The 12,290-nt window shown below is 62.5% G+C and overlaps 2 protein-coding genes across 8 annotated transcripts; both read right to left on the bottom strand.

Annotated features, from left to right (window-relative positions):
- Positions 1-3,779: 3,779 nt before the first annotated feature.
- Positions 3,780-9,225, bottom strand: LOC104150474 (UDP-glucose 6-dehydrogenase). 5 transcript variants are annotated; one of them, XM_068959666.1, is made up of 13 exons: positions 9,127-9,225; positions 8,060-8,250; positions 7,364-7,565; positions 6,988-7,089; positions 6,647-6,847; positions 6,227-6,424; positions 6,010-6,157; positions 5,575-5,669; positions 5,314-5,444; positions 4,840-4,979; positions 4,601-4,692; positions 4,188-4,298; positions 3,780-4,071 (listed from the first exon to the last, which is right to left on the bottom strand). In XM_068959666.1, exons 3-13 carry the CDS (start codon positions 7,523-7,525, stop codon positions 3,967-3,969), a joined length of 1,485 nt encoding a protein of 494 aa, XP_068815767.1. In that variant the 5' UTR covers positions 7,526-7,565; positions 8,060-8,250; positions 9,127-9,225; the 3' UTR covers positions 3,780-3,966. The 5 variants fall into 5 exon arrangements, with proteins under 5 accessions (XP_068815767.1, XP_068815770.1, XP_068815769.1 ...); XM_068959669.1 differs by having other exon boundaries at positions 7,364-7,578; positions 9,127-9,216; XM_068959668.1 differs by lacking the exon at positions 9,127-9,225 and adding an exon at positions 9,007-9,117.
- Positions 9,226-10,002: 777 nt separating this feature from the next.
- On the bottom strand, positions 10,003-11,752 carry WDR55 (WD repeat domain 55). 3 transcript variants are annotated; one of them, XM_068959671.1, is made up of 7 exons: positions 11,706-11,744; positions 11,440-11,603; positions 11,154-11,254; positions 10,883-10,970; positions 10,513-10,664; positions 10,250-10,349; positions 10,003-10,140 (listed from the first exon to the last, which is right to left on the bottom strand). In XM_068959671.1, the coding sequence occupies exons 1-6, from the start codon at positions 11,721-11,723 to the stop codon at positions 10,270-10,272; spliced, it is 603 nt and encodes a 200-aa protein (XP_068815772.1). In that variant the 5' UTR covers positions 11,724-11,744; the 3' UTR covers positions 10,003-10,140; positions 10,250-10,269. The 3 variants fall into 3 exon arrangements, 2 of the variants coding, with proteins under 2 accessions (XP_068815772.1, XP_068815773.1); XR_011143925.1 differs by lacking the exon at positions 10,003-10,140 and having other exon boundaries at positions 10,513-10,722; positions 11,706-11,752; XM_068959672.1 differs by lacking the exons at positions 10,003-10,140; positions 10,250-10,349 and having other exon boundaries at positions 10,498-10,722; positions 11,706-11,752.
- Positions 11,753-12,290: the final 538 nt, after the last annotated feature.

Here is a 12,290-nt window from a genome sequence, read left to right on the forward strand (position 1 = left end):
AGCTCACCCATCAGTGACTCAGCTGCAATGACCTGGTCAGAGAAAGGAGCCAGAGCCCCAGCCCCAACGCCCACAGAGCTGTCCCAGAAGAGCATCAGCCCCATGGGCCAGGGGGACGCCCACTGCAAGGAGTCAAGGGGAGCAGCTCCCCAAAGCCCCTTTCCCCCTGAGGAGGGCTGTTCCGCTGGGGTATGGGATGTAGAGGAAGAGCATTTTGGGACTACACAAGACTTTTTTAATGGGATGCTTAGGGAGAAACCAAAGGTGTAGGGGGTGAGGCTGGATCCTAGTGGTTTGGGGGAAACAAAGGTGGGGAAAATAGAGGGATAAGGGGGTAAAAAGGGCCAATTTTTGCATGCAAAGAGTGGTGGTCTGCATGCTTGCCTGGGCAAGCACAGCACAGTCAGTCCTATCTTCTTTATTTCCTAACTTTCTTCCTGGGTGAGGGATCTCTTCTGGGTGCGTGTGTGTGTTGGGGGGGGGGGTGTGGCAGTCTAAGTGCCAGCAACTGGGGGGTGGGGGGGTGTGGCAGTCTAAGTGCCAGCAACTGGGGGGTGGGGGGGTGGGGGGGGGTGCCATGGATGTGTCAGAGGGCCCATGTGTTGGGATGCCAGCAACCAGCGAGACCAGAGTGGGCTGTGGTTGCAGCAACTGGAGTGAGTGAGGACATATAAGTCAGTGTGTGATTGCTAGGGAATACCAGGCCAGACATGCCAGCAAGGAGGTTATGTGGCTTGGGGGGGGGGGGGGGGGCCAGGAAGGTGCATGTGACTCTAAGGATGAGCACACAGGAGTTGGCTGCAGAGGACCCAGGGGTCCTAGCCAACTGCCAGAGAGAGTGTAGGGTCTGGAAGGTGGCTGGGGGGGGGGGTGTGGGGAGGGGGGGGGGATGTGGGTGGGTGTGGATTGGGGTGGGGGGGAAATAGGTGTGTGTATGGGGGGGGGGGCTGTACCAGCTGGTACAGTGAGGCTGTGGCCTTGGCTGGGGAGACCTGGGATCCAGGGGCAGCTACTGAGTAGACTCAGTATCTCAGCATAGCTCAGGGTGGGAGAAGGAATGCCCATACTTTCCACAGACAGCCCTTCATCCTGGGCTAGGATGAGGCCATTCGTGCTGCTTGTGTTTGAGTGAGTGCTGTGTGCGGCCCAGACCGAGGACACCTGGGGTCTGCCCTAGCTTCAGCCAGGGTGCATCTGGGGCCGGGGGGGGGGAGGAGAGCAGCCCCTGGGTATGCAGAGGCTCCTGGGGCAGCCCAGCCCTGTCCCCATGCTCCCTGCAAGCAAGGGATTTGCCCGATTGGCCCCACACCCAGGTCTCGCAGCTGTTATGCAGCTGGGCATGGGACCCCCAGGGCAAGGGGGCCCTGTTCTTCTGTGGCATGGGTACACCCTAGCCCTGGGCACCAGGAATGCGGCTGGGTGAAGAGGTCCCATCTCTGGGGGCAGCCCAGCACCACGCAGAGGGTGAACGCATGGCACTGCAGTGTCCTGAGCCGTGCTGGGGCACCAACAGGGCAGGGCTGCCACGTCCCAAGTCAACAGTGGGGAAGCGTCCCACAGGGGGATCAGACCAACCCCCACAGACAAAATTTCTGTGACCGTCCTCCCAGCAGGGCCTCAGGGATGGGAGAAGGGACACAGTAGGTCAGACCCAGGCACATGGAGCTGCAGCAGCCACCTGTCCTTCCTCCTGCCCTCCAAGCCCCTGGTTGCTGCAGCCCCTGTCCACCCTCTGCTCCCACCTGCCCAGCAGAGCTTTGGGTGCTCTGCGTTCCCCCTTCCTCATGATCCCTGTCACCACCAGGTCCCCTTCACCAGCCTCCTGCCCCCACTGTCCCGCTGTCCTCACTGCTGGGGCTTTCTAAGGCGCTCGGCCTCACAGCGCTGCCGTGGCAGCAGCCTGGTCCCCCCAGCCCTATCCCCATCCTGGTGGAGAGCAGCCACAAGGGGCTGCAGGGGGAGGTGGGGGCAGCTCCAAAAGTCTGTCCCCCCCCCCCGAGCCCTTGGCCCCCAGTTGGCCAGGATCCACACACACTGTGGGCTGTGGCCAGGGGCCCTTTGGGCTCTGTTGAGGCTGCGGTCCCTGTGCCTGCAGGTCTCTCCCAGGAGCTGACATGGTCGGAGATGCTCAGAGGGCCAGGCCCCAGGTGAGGCCACGTTGCCCCAGTGCTGGGGCTGCTGGGCCAGCGTGCCTGGCTGGCTCATGGCCCCAGCCCCGAGCTGTCCCATGGGAGCTGCTCACATCTTGCACATGTACCCATGTGGGTACATGTGCAAGATGTGGGGTTTGCAATGGGACAAGCCCTACTCCAGGCTTGTGGGGGGCCCTGTTCATCCATCTGCTCAGCCCTGCTGCTTTGTGCAGCCTTACAGGGGGAGTCCTGTGTCTCCCAAACCACTGTGGCTGTCCTGGTGCTCCTGCTCTCTCCAACAAGTTGGAAGGGCCAACGTGTGCTGTGAAACAGAGACACTACCCACGAGGCCAGCTTCTGCACCAACCCGGGCTTGCACACAGCTGACAGGGGTGGCAGCCTGCCTGGTGGTACAGATCCTCATCCTATGTCAAGGTTGGAGCTGGGGCAGGATTTCAGAAAGAGACTATGAATGCACATAGCAAGGAAGGATCTAGAGACCAAGTTGGGAATCCTCCCTGCCTTGGTGTGGCAGTCCTACGAGGTGTCCGTCTGCAGGGTGGTGCCCCCCCCCCCCCCATCCCCTGTACTGCTGCACTCTGGTGTTGCTCCATCTACAGCCAGACACGGGAGGCCCTGTTTCTGCCAGAGGCAGCCCTGTTCCTTCTGGAGGAGGCCTGGGGGGGCTCTGGAGATCCTCATCAAGGCGAAGAGGCTGCACCATCAATGGGAGGTTGCTCAGACCATCTGTGCCCCAGGCACTTGAGTCACCCCAGACAGCATCATACACAGCTCCCCATCCAACTTCTTCCTCAGCACATGCCCTGCCTTCCACGACCCACCTGGCACTGCTTGGAGCCACAGCCCAACTGCTTCCCCTGGAAGCAGAACCAGATCAGCGAGTGCAAGGTAAAGAAATACCACAAAGTCTGGCTTGGTGCACCTCCTGGCCCGGTGCATGGGTCCCACAGAGGAGCACATGAAGAGGAGGGTGGGCAGTTCAGCCTGGCCATCCCCTGCAGCTCTCTGGAGGCTAGCGAGGCAGGCAGCAGGCTGGGCGAGAGCTGGGGCTGCTCCGAGACAGCCTCCATCGAGATGGTGGGCTGGAGTTGAAGGAAGATCCAGCAGGAGCTGGCATTCAGGCCTGAGAATCATAGGCCCCTCACATCTCACCATCACCCTCGGGCGTGGGGAAAGGAGCCCTGAGCCCAAGCAAGTGCTCAGCCTCCTCCACGTCTGCCCCAAGCCCCTGTGCGGCCGCAAGCCTGTGGCTAGTGGTTGGGGAGCCCCCCCGATGGGGCAAGGGTGCCCTGGAAGAAAGGGAGCAGGGGGTCTCTGGCTCTCCCTTTCGGGCTTTCCTAGGAAGGAAAGAATCTACCTCCTGCCTCAGAGGCACTAGAAGAAAGGATGACTGCCCTGGCTGATGAGGCTGGCCAGCCCCACAGCAGTCCCATGAGTACGGGACCGCCTTCTGCAGGAGGAGGTGGACTCCCACACCTTGCTTCTTGCCTTACACAGCTCCACTTGGCACAGGGGCTAGGCTGGCCATGAGGAATGTGTCCTGCCTTGGTGTGGCTCAGGACCATGTGGGAGGCTGCAAGCTGCCAGGAGAAGGAGCAGGGCTGGAGGAAGGGTCAAGCCAGCTCATGAAGCAGCCAAATCTCTTTATTACAACAGTCTGGAAGGAGAGACATCAGCCCAGCTTTGGTAAGAGCCAATGGAGAGGGAGTCCCTGTCTCCAGGAAGACCACCCATCTTATCCATGGTCAGCAGCACCCATCAGATACAGATGCATCATCTCTCCAATGTACCTTATGATGAATCTGCAGATACATCATATCTTCATCTTCTTCAAGGGGGGAGCCTGGAGGTCCAGCTGGGAGATGGTGCTGGCAGTGAAGGGGATGCGCTGGCTGATCCTCTTGCCGATAGTCTCCACCTGGAGTACAAGCCACCAAAAGCCTATGGGTGCCAGCCCTGAGCACACCCCTGGCCTGCAGGCCTCAGCCCCTGTGCCTGGGCTCACTAGCAGCTCTGCTGCCACTAAGGCCATACCTGGAAGCCAAGCTGCTGCAACCGGCCATGCAGGCTGTCCAGGATCCTCCTGCCATCGAAGATAAAGGCCGGCTTGAGCATGGCCTGGTAGATTCGCCCATAGTCCAGCTCCTGGAACAACATACAAGGGGAACTCACAAAGCTGAGAATCGGGACTGAAAGCGGTGGCTTCTCCCAGGCAAGACCACAGGGCTGCCGGGGGGCTCAGCCCCCTGTTTGGTAAGTCCTGGTTTGCACGCGGGGTGCAGGTGGTTGTAGGGTTAGAGGCTCCAGGGGATGGCTTGGACTTGAAGGGGGAGGAACAAACAATCCCACAAGGGGAAGGAGAATGTGGCAGAGTTGATGCCCAAGTAGAGTAACCACAAGGGCGCTGAGTCTTTCCAAGCAGCATGGCCAAGGCTGGGGCACCTTACCTTGAAGATGTCCCATTCAGTGCAGATCACGATGGCATGGGCATTGTCACAGGCCTCGTAGGGGTCTGAGGCAATGGAGACCAGGCTGAGCCCTGCAAGACACAGGCACAGCAGCATGCTACCTTCTGGGACACAACTGCTGGGGCCTGGGATGGCACCAGGGATCTGTGCCAAGCTTTCGGGCTGGGGAGTATCAGTGGCCTGCAGTCCCTGCCAGCCCAGGCAAACACTGGCCCTACCCCTCTCTGGATCCTCAGCTGAAGCAGTGGTGTGAGACAGGTCCTGCATGATCTGCTCCTTCTTCACTTTGGGGTCATAGATGTGCAGGCGGGCACCCTCATCCATCAGGTACTTGCTGATGTGGATGCTGGATGACTCCCTGGGCCGAGAGAGGGAGAGCTGAGCCATGCTGGGGGGGCCTGTGTGCCCATCTCAGGGTGGCAATTGTTTGCTGCAGCCAGCTGGAGCAAGAGCCAAGGCTATGCTAGCAGCCCTTGGTTTCCCAGCCCCAGTTCCTCTCGGCCTGGCCTTCAGGTTTCCTTTAAATGCTGCCTTTCACATTCCTCACAGGGCATCGTGGGAACATAATTTTACTGCCGCCCTGAGGGGGAGCTGCAGAGAGCAGGACACTCATCACATCTGTGACTGTTGAAGGACTGCAGGTAGGGGAATGGCCTGGCTCAGCTACTCCCTCACCCTCCACCAGCTGGTACCTTGTGTCCCCTGTGTCCTTTTTGAAGGCGAAGCCTAAGAGCGCGATCTTCTTGTCCGTGACAGTGTTGAAGAGGCAGCTGACAATACGGGCAGCAAACCGCCGGCGCTGGTATTCATTGAGTTCGATTACCTGGTGGGAGGTGCTGTGGCAGGTCAGGCCAGGTGCTGAGCCACAGCCCAGCAGCTGTGGTGAGTGCCAGCTCCCAGAGTGGGATGCCAACCCCAACCCTGGCCACGACAGGACCCTGGCCAGGCCTTACCTGCTGCCAATACCGAGCCACTTCAGGCAAGTTGAGAGCCTCACAGAGATAGACCAGGTTGAGGACATCTTTCTGGAAACAGCTGCCCCCAAAACCTGCTCTGACAGAGCACCATGGTCAGATAGTGCCAGTTGGAGACCCTAAGGGTTCCCTTGGAGAGGGGGTAACTGCAAACCTCTCTCTCCACCCCAGCACTAGGAGAGGCAGATGACAAGCTGGGACAGGCCAGGGGGACACCAGGGCTGATAAAGGACAAGTGAACTGCCAGGTAGATGCATCTCATCAGTCTACATGAGATGTCCCAGCCTAGATGCCAGTGCAGACCCAGGGATCTTCCTCATGCTTCCTGGGGCCGAGGAGCAGGGACCCCCTGGGCACAGCACGGTGGGCGCGAGGGCTGCAGTCACCCACTGGGGCAGAAGGTGCAGGACTCACCCACACTGGCCTTGAGGAAGCGGTTGCCAATGCGCTGATCTGTGCCAATGGCGTGGGCCACTTCCTCCACGTCAGCCCCTGTCACCTCACACAGGGCGCTGATGGAGTTGATGCTGCTGATCCTCTGGGCCAGGAACGCGTTGGCAGCCTGGACAAAGGAGATATGTGGGACCCTTGCCCACTTCTCTTGGGCCAGCTTAGGGATAGGAGCACGTACCAGCTTGGAGAGCTCTGAAGACCACGTGTTGGTAGTGATGATGCGGGTTTTGGGCACCCAGCGCACATAGATGCTGCTGAGGGTTTCGATCGCCCTTTGCCCCTCGGGCGTCTCGTCACCACCAATGAGGACACGGTCGGGGTTCTTCAGATCGGAGATGGCTGTGCCTTCAGCCAAGAACTCAGGGTTTGACAGGACCTGTGAGGACGAGACTGCGTGGGTGTGGGACGCTGTAACCTCCCCCCTTTCCAGTTCTTGCTGTCTCTGATCTAGCAATCAGATATGGGGGCCTCCCCTCTGATATCACATCTCCCTGTGATTCCCAGCCACCCTCTAACTTGTGATCTCCCAGGATCTTTAGCATTCAATGGCACTGGAAGTGAAGACTCTGCTCCAGCAGGCCGCCCACCCATGCTGTACCTGGAAGGACAGGTCAGATTTGGTGTTCGCATTGAAGATCCGCTGGATGCTCTCAGCTGCTCGCACAGGCACTGTGCTTTTCTCCACCACAATCTTGTAACCTGTGGCTACCTGGGCGATGCGCCGGGCACAGGCCTCGATGTACTTCAGATCAGCTGCCCGGCCCTTGCCGAGCCCGAAGGTCTTGGTGGGAGTGTTCACCTGCAGAGAGAGCCAACACATTGGGAGAGTCGAGCGGCCACAGCAGTTGGAAAGAAAGGAGGTCACTGTTGTCACCAAGACCCAGAGAGGCACACAGCATGGGGCAGGTCTTAGCCATGGGCTGCCCTCCCCCCCCTCACCGATATGAAGATGATGTCAGCCTCTCTCACTGCCTTGTCGATATCAGTTGAGAAGAAGAGGTTGATGCCGCGCTGGGCCTCCACCACCTCCTGCAGGCCAGGCTGCAAGAAAAAGGAACAGGCGTGGGCCCCTGAAAGCAGGGATGCATGGTAGAGAGCTGGGTACCACCTGCTGAACGCCCATGAGCACCCAGAGCCGTACTTTTTGGGAAGCTGCTGAAGAAGGGGAACAGCAGGACCCCAACAGCCAGCCACACGAGGTTACCCTACCCAGATTCTGGGCTCTGCTAAAACATGGCATGCAAAGGCCCGTGGTGCAGGGGCACGGGGCTGTGCAAACCCTCCTGAGAAGCTCACCTGCCTGGCATGGCCTCACCTCAAAAATGGGCAGCTGGTCCGAATTCCAGGCCCGAATACGCTCCTCATTGACATCCACCACTGTGACAGCAATTTCTGGGCACATCTGGGCAATGACGCTGCATGTGGGCCCTCCCACGTAGCCAGCCCCAATGCAGCAAATGCGCTTCACTGGCCCCATGGTCCCAGGGCTGGCCAGAGCCCAGAGGGCTCACTGATACCTAGGGGAAACAGCTATGCTGTGGATTAGTCTGCCCCTGCAACTGCCCCCTGCAACCCTCTTTGCCAGCAGCCCCCTCCGGCAACGTCTGAGGCTGGGGAGCGAGGTGAGCACACGGCAGGTTGCCTAGCTCCAGAGAGACCAGCCTTCTTGCTGTTTGCCAAGAGCTCCACGCTTGGCTGGGGAAGCTGCCATGCATCATGATTTACGGGATTTTAAGCCCTATAGACATAACGCAGGCTGCAGGCTCTTCTGGGTCACATAGTGCCACAGGAAAGCACTCTCCTTCCCCTGCCTTAGTCCAGGCTGCCAGGCCCCCCCACCCCGTGCCTGCAGCCACCGCCTCTAGCAAGGTCTCCAGGCCAACGCGCACCCTGCCCTGCAAGGACGAACCAGTGAGTGCAGGTGGCGGTGCTGCCCAGTGCAGGGCTACAGGGAAGGCGGCAAAGCAACCCGGGCAGTTCAAGCAGCTCTGCCGGCAGAGTCAGCACTTACAAATCCCTGCGCTGCGTCTGCCGAGCCTCAGGCGGTGTCCAAGCCTCAGGACAACTTCAGCCCAGTTGAGCCCATGTAACGTGGTCAGCAAGTTCAACATCTCCATGCCACGTGGGGCCGGAGGGGGCACCAGGCAGGTGCTGTTGGGCACCCAGAACTGGGGCAGGTCAATGCATCCCCTTGCTCTGTCCCTTAGCAGAGTGAGGAAAAAAAAACCACTTTCCCTCACAAAAATCAGTCCTTTTAAAACACACCTGGTGTCTAGGTTAATTAATGAACAACACTTAACATCTCTGCCTCGGACAGTGACATGGGGGCAGCTGGGGGGCACCCTGCATCACCCGCTGCAGCCTCATGGGGTGAGCAGGACGCCACCCAGGGCTGGGCAGGCCCACGGGGAAGGGCTGGATCTGGTGGCCAGTGCTGTGCTGGGTGCCGTGACGCCCTGCAGCACCCCACGTTACACACCCCAGGGACCTGCGCCTCCCTGGGCTCAGAGCCCCAGCTGAGGGGCCCCGCACCGGCGACCCCCCGCCGCGTGCCCCTCGTCCCGGGCCCCCCGCACTGGTGACTCCTAGTCACGTCCCCCCGCCCCCATCAGCCTGCCCTTCAGCACCCCCCAGCCACACCCTCCCCCATCTCAGGGCCCCCACCCCAGGGTGCTGCCCCACCTGCAAGCCCCCTCTGGTGATCCCCGGCCTTGCCTCCCCCCCCCCCCAGGAACCCCACTCTGGGGATAGCACCATGTCGGGTCCCAATTGCCCCCAAACCGCGTCGCTCCCCCGCCCCTCCACACCTCCAACACCCCCTATGAACGCTGCTCCCCCCAACATTAGGGACCCCACCCTGAGGCAGCGCCCTCCCAGCCCCTGGCCTCCAGCACTGCTGTGCCCATGGGCCCGGGTCCCCCGGCCCGCCACCCCCACTCAGCCCCCCCCCCCCCACACCCCTTAAGGGCCCGTCCGCGGCCCAGCTTGAGCGGCAGCCCCGCGAACCAATGAGAACACCGCCTCCCGGCGGCACGGCCCAATGAGGCGAGCGCGCCGCCCCCCCTCAGAACGGCCTACCTCGGCGCGGCGGCCGCTTCCCGCCGGGCGCGCGCGACGCCTGCGCACGGCTCCTCCCGCTGCCGGCGCCCAGCCCCGCCGAGCGGGAGCCCCGCCCCTGCCCCGGCGCGGCACAGACCCAGCCAAACGGCCCCACCCGCAGCGCTTTATTGGCCGGCCCGAGCCCCGCCCCCCTCCGAGCCCCGCCCCGGACCTCTGCCGTGCCGGCCCGGCCCCCCCGTACCCGGGCCCCGACCTCCGGGGCGCTGGGCGCCCTGGCCTGGCTCCCAGGGCTACGTGCCCCGCCTCAGTCACTGTCATCGCTGTCGCTCCCCGTTGCCGCTTCCTCCACCGCCTCCGGCTCCTCGCGCAGATCCGCAAAGAAGTCCTCGCCGCCGCCCGCAGCCTTGCTGCTCAGGGCCTTCAGCGGCCCTCCCTTCTTCTTCTTCTTCCGGTAGTCGTCCACCACGATGGAGGCCAGCGAGGAGATGTCCCAGAACTTCACCTTCTGGTCGTGGGCGCAGCTGGCCAGGAGCTGCCCCCCAGGGGCCACGGCCAGCTGCTCGATGGGCTCCCCCGCGTGCTGCCCGACGCAGCCCAGCACCCGGTTCGGCAAGACGTTCACTGCCCTGGAGACAAGGTGAACGACACCTGAGCGAGGACTGTCCTGGGCCAACTGCGACCTCATCCAAGCCATAAGCCCATCCCTGTAGCAGCAGGTCAGACGCACGCCTCCCGTGTGCCAGTGCAACCTTTGCTCGCCTTCCTCCTTTTCCCTCCTCCTCACTCCCACCCAAGGGTAATCTTGTCCTGTGAGTTCCCTAAAGCCTCCTCCCGTCCCAGCCCAGGCCCAGGGCACTCTGACCTGATGACTCCATCAAGGGACCCTGTGCACACGATGTTCTCTGTGATGGGGACCATGCAGTCGATGGACTCGGCCCTCAGAGCGAAGCGGTCACTGGTGGCCCCAAAGCCATCCCAGTTGAAGAGGTAGATTGTCCCCTCGCTGGAGCCACAAGCCACTTTCTTCCCCCTCTGAGCAAGGTGGGGGAACATAAGATGGAGGCAAGGAAACGAGCCTGGGGACTCGGAGAGCGAGCCGTGGGGCTGAGGCCCTTGCTCCGCAGCAGGGCCTAGCACCTACCTTCAGGAGCACAACGGATGTCAGGTCCCCGTTCTGCGGCTCTGAGAGCAGCTCAAAGCGCCGTCTCTTGATGTTGAAGACGCCCAAGGTGCCATCACCGCTGCAGGAAACAGAATGAGCCTCTCATGGGGGCAGGATCCTGAGGCAGGGTGCAGACAGCAGGAGCCCTGGTCACAGGGGAGTGCCCCGCACGAGCACAGGTTGCTGATCCAGGCACCAAGGAGCCTTGCGGTACCTGGCAGTCAGCAGGAGCTTCCCATTACCATCCACAGCCATAGCGCTGATGTATTCCTCGTGCTGCCGGGCCTCCAGGACCGTGGCCCCTTTACGCAAGTCCCACACCTTCAGCGCGCCACCGTCATCCCCCGTAGCAAAGACGTGGTCATTGATAGGCAGCACACAGTTGAGGGCTGAGCTGCGAAGACCCCAGCCCCGCGCCGGCAAAGTCACGGTACACGCTCTTGCCCTGGCCACTAGCAAACGGAGCCCAGAGCATTGGGGCTGACTCTTCAGCCTCCAACTGCCTGGCCCCGGGCTCCACGGAAGGGGAGGGAACGGGGTGTCAGGGTAGCTGGGATGAGCCATCCCCTCTGCAGGGGGTTGCCTAGCCTGCAATGGCCTACGCACAGGTACCTGTGAGCCTTGGAGAAGCGCGTCTCCAGCCGGCCCTCCTCCACTGTCAGGACGTGGATAGACTTATCCTTGGACACCGTGAAGAGCTCTGGAGAGCCGTGTCAGCACCAAGGGCACTGGCATCACCCGGGGCGGGTGCGTGGGTCCCCCTGACCCTTCGGGGCGTGCCCTGGGCTCACGCTCTGCCTGCGGGAGAGGCGCTTGCCCAGCGCCCCAGCCGAGGCCTCCAGCAGGCGAAGCACCCAGCCGCCCCGCGGGGTCGCACACTCACTCTGCCCGTCGAGGGAAAAGGCCACATCCCGGCACGACTTCAGGTGGTGCCCCGACGACCAGAGCTCCCGGTTCTCTCCCTCCACGCAGGAGTACGAGTACCTGCGGGCACTGCCTCAGGCTCGGGAAGGCCCGGGCCCCGCACCACCAGGAGGAGCCACCTCCCGGGCCCCGCGGAGGTCCTGCCCCGCGGCACCCGCCGATTCTGCGCCACCCCGAGCTCCGGCTGCGGCCGTGCCCCCGCAGGGCCCGGGGACAGGCGGCTCCGCGCCCCCAGCCCCGCTCACAAGTACACGTCGCCGTCCACGTCCCCCGCCGCCAGCACGGCCCGGGCCGGGTGCAGGGCGACGGCGTTGGCCGCCGCCTCGAAGAGGATGTCCTCGGGGGTGTCCCGCAGCCGCGGCTCCCTCCCCGCCTCCGCCGCCTCCGCCTCGTCGTCGGCCGAGCACACCTGGGGCAGAACGGCGCGGTGAGCCGGGCACCGGCACCGGCACCGGCACCGGCACCGGCACCGGCACCGGCACCGGCACCGGCACCTCCCCGCCGTGCTCACCTCCCCCGCCGCCGCCATGCCGGCGCACGAGCCACGCCACCTGCTATGCGCAGGCGCGGCGCTCCGCCTCTCATTTGCATGCAGCGCCGGGACGCTCGTTCTCTCCGAGCGGGCGCTCCCCAGGGCCCGGACAGCCCCGCCCACCGTCCGCATGATGCGCAGTCTCATTTGCATGGGGCGATGCGCGAGGCTCTTAGCCCAGCTGCGGCGAGTAGTCTCGCGGGCCGGCTATAGCCCAGCGGTTACTTCGTTCAATTGCAGCGTGTTTGCTTTCGCCCCGACAGGGGTTCGATCCCGCGGGCACCCCTGGCCCTTTTGTCGGACGCCACTCCGCAATTTAATTTGTTAATGGACCCGGCCTTTTAATTTGTTCTGTTTCTTAATTACTCATTTGCACCCTAGGGTCCTACTGCCCTTGGCAGCACCTCAGTTTGCACCTTCCAGGACAGCTGGGGCAGCCAGACAAGCCCGGAAGCACCCTGGCAGGGGCCTGTTCTCTAGCCTCCCGCAAGAGTCCCATGTCCTAGGGGAAGAAAGCAGCCAGGGCCTGGTGCTAACTGACAGCCCTGCTGGGAGTTCAAAGGC

This window comes from Struthio camelus, chromosome 13, assembly GCF_040807025.1.
Source record: "Struthio camelus isolate bStrCam1 chromosome 13, bStrCam1.hap1, whole genome shotgun sequence".
In the NCBI taxonomy this organism is placed as follows: domain Eukaryota; kingdom Metazoa; phylum Chordata; class Aves; order Struthioniformes; family Struthionidae; genus Struthio; species Struthio camelus.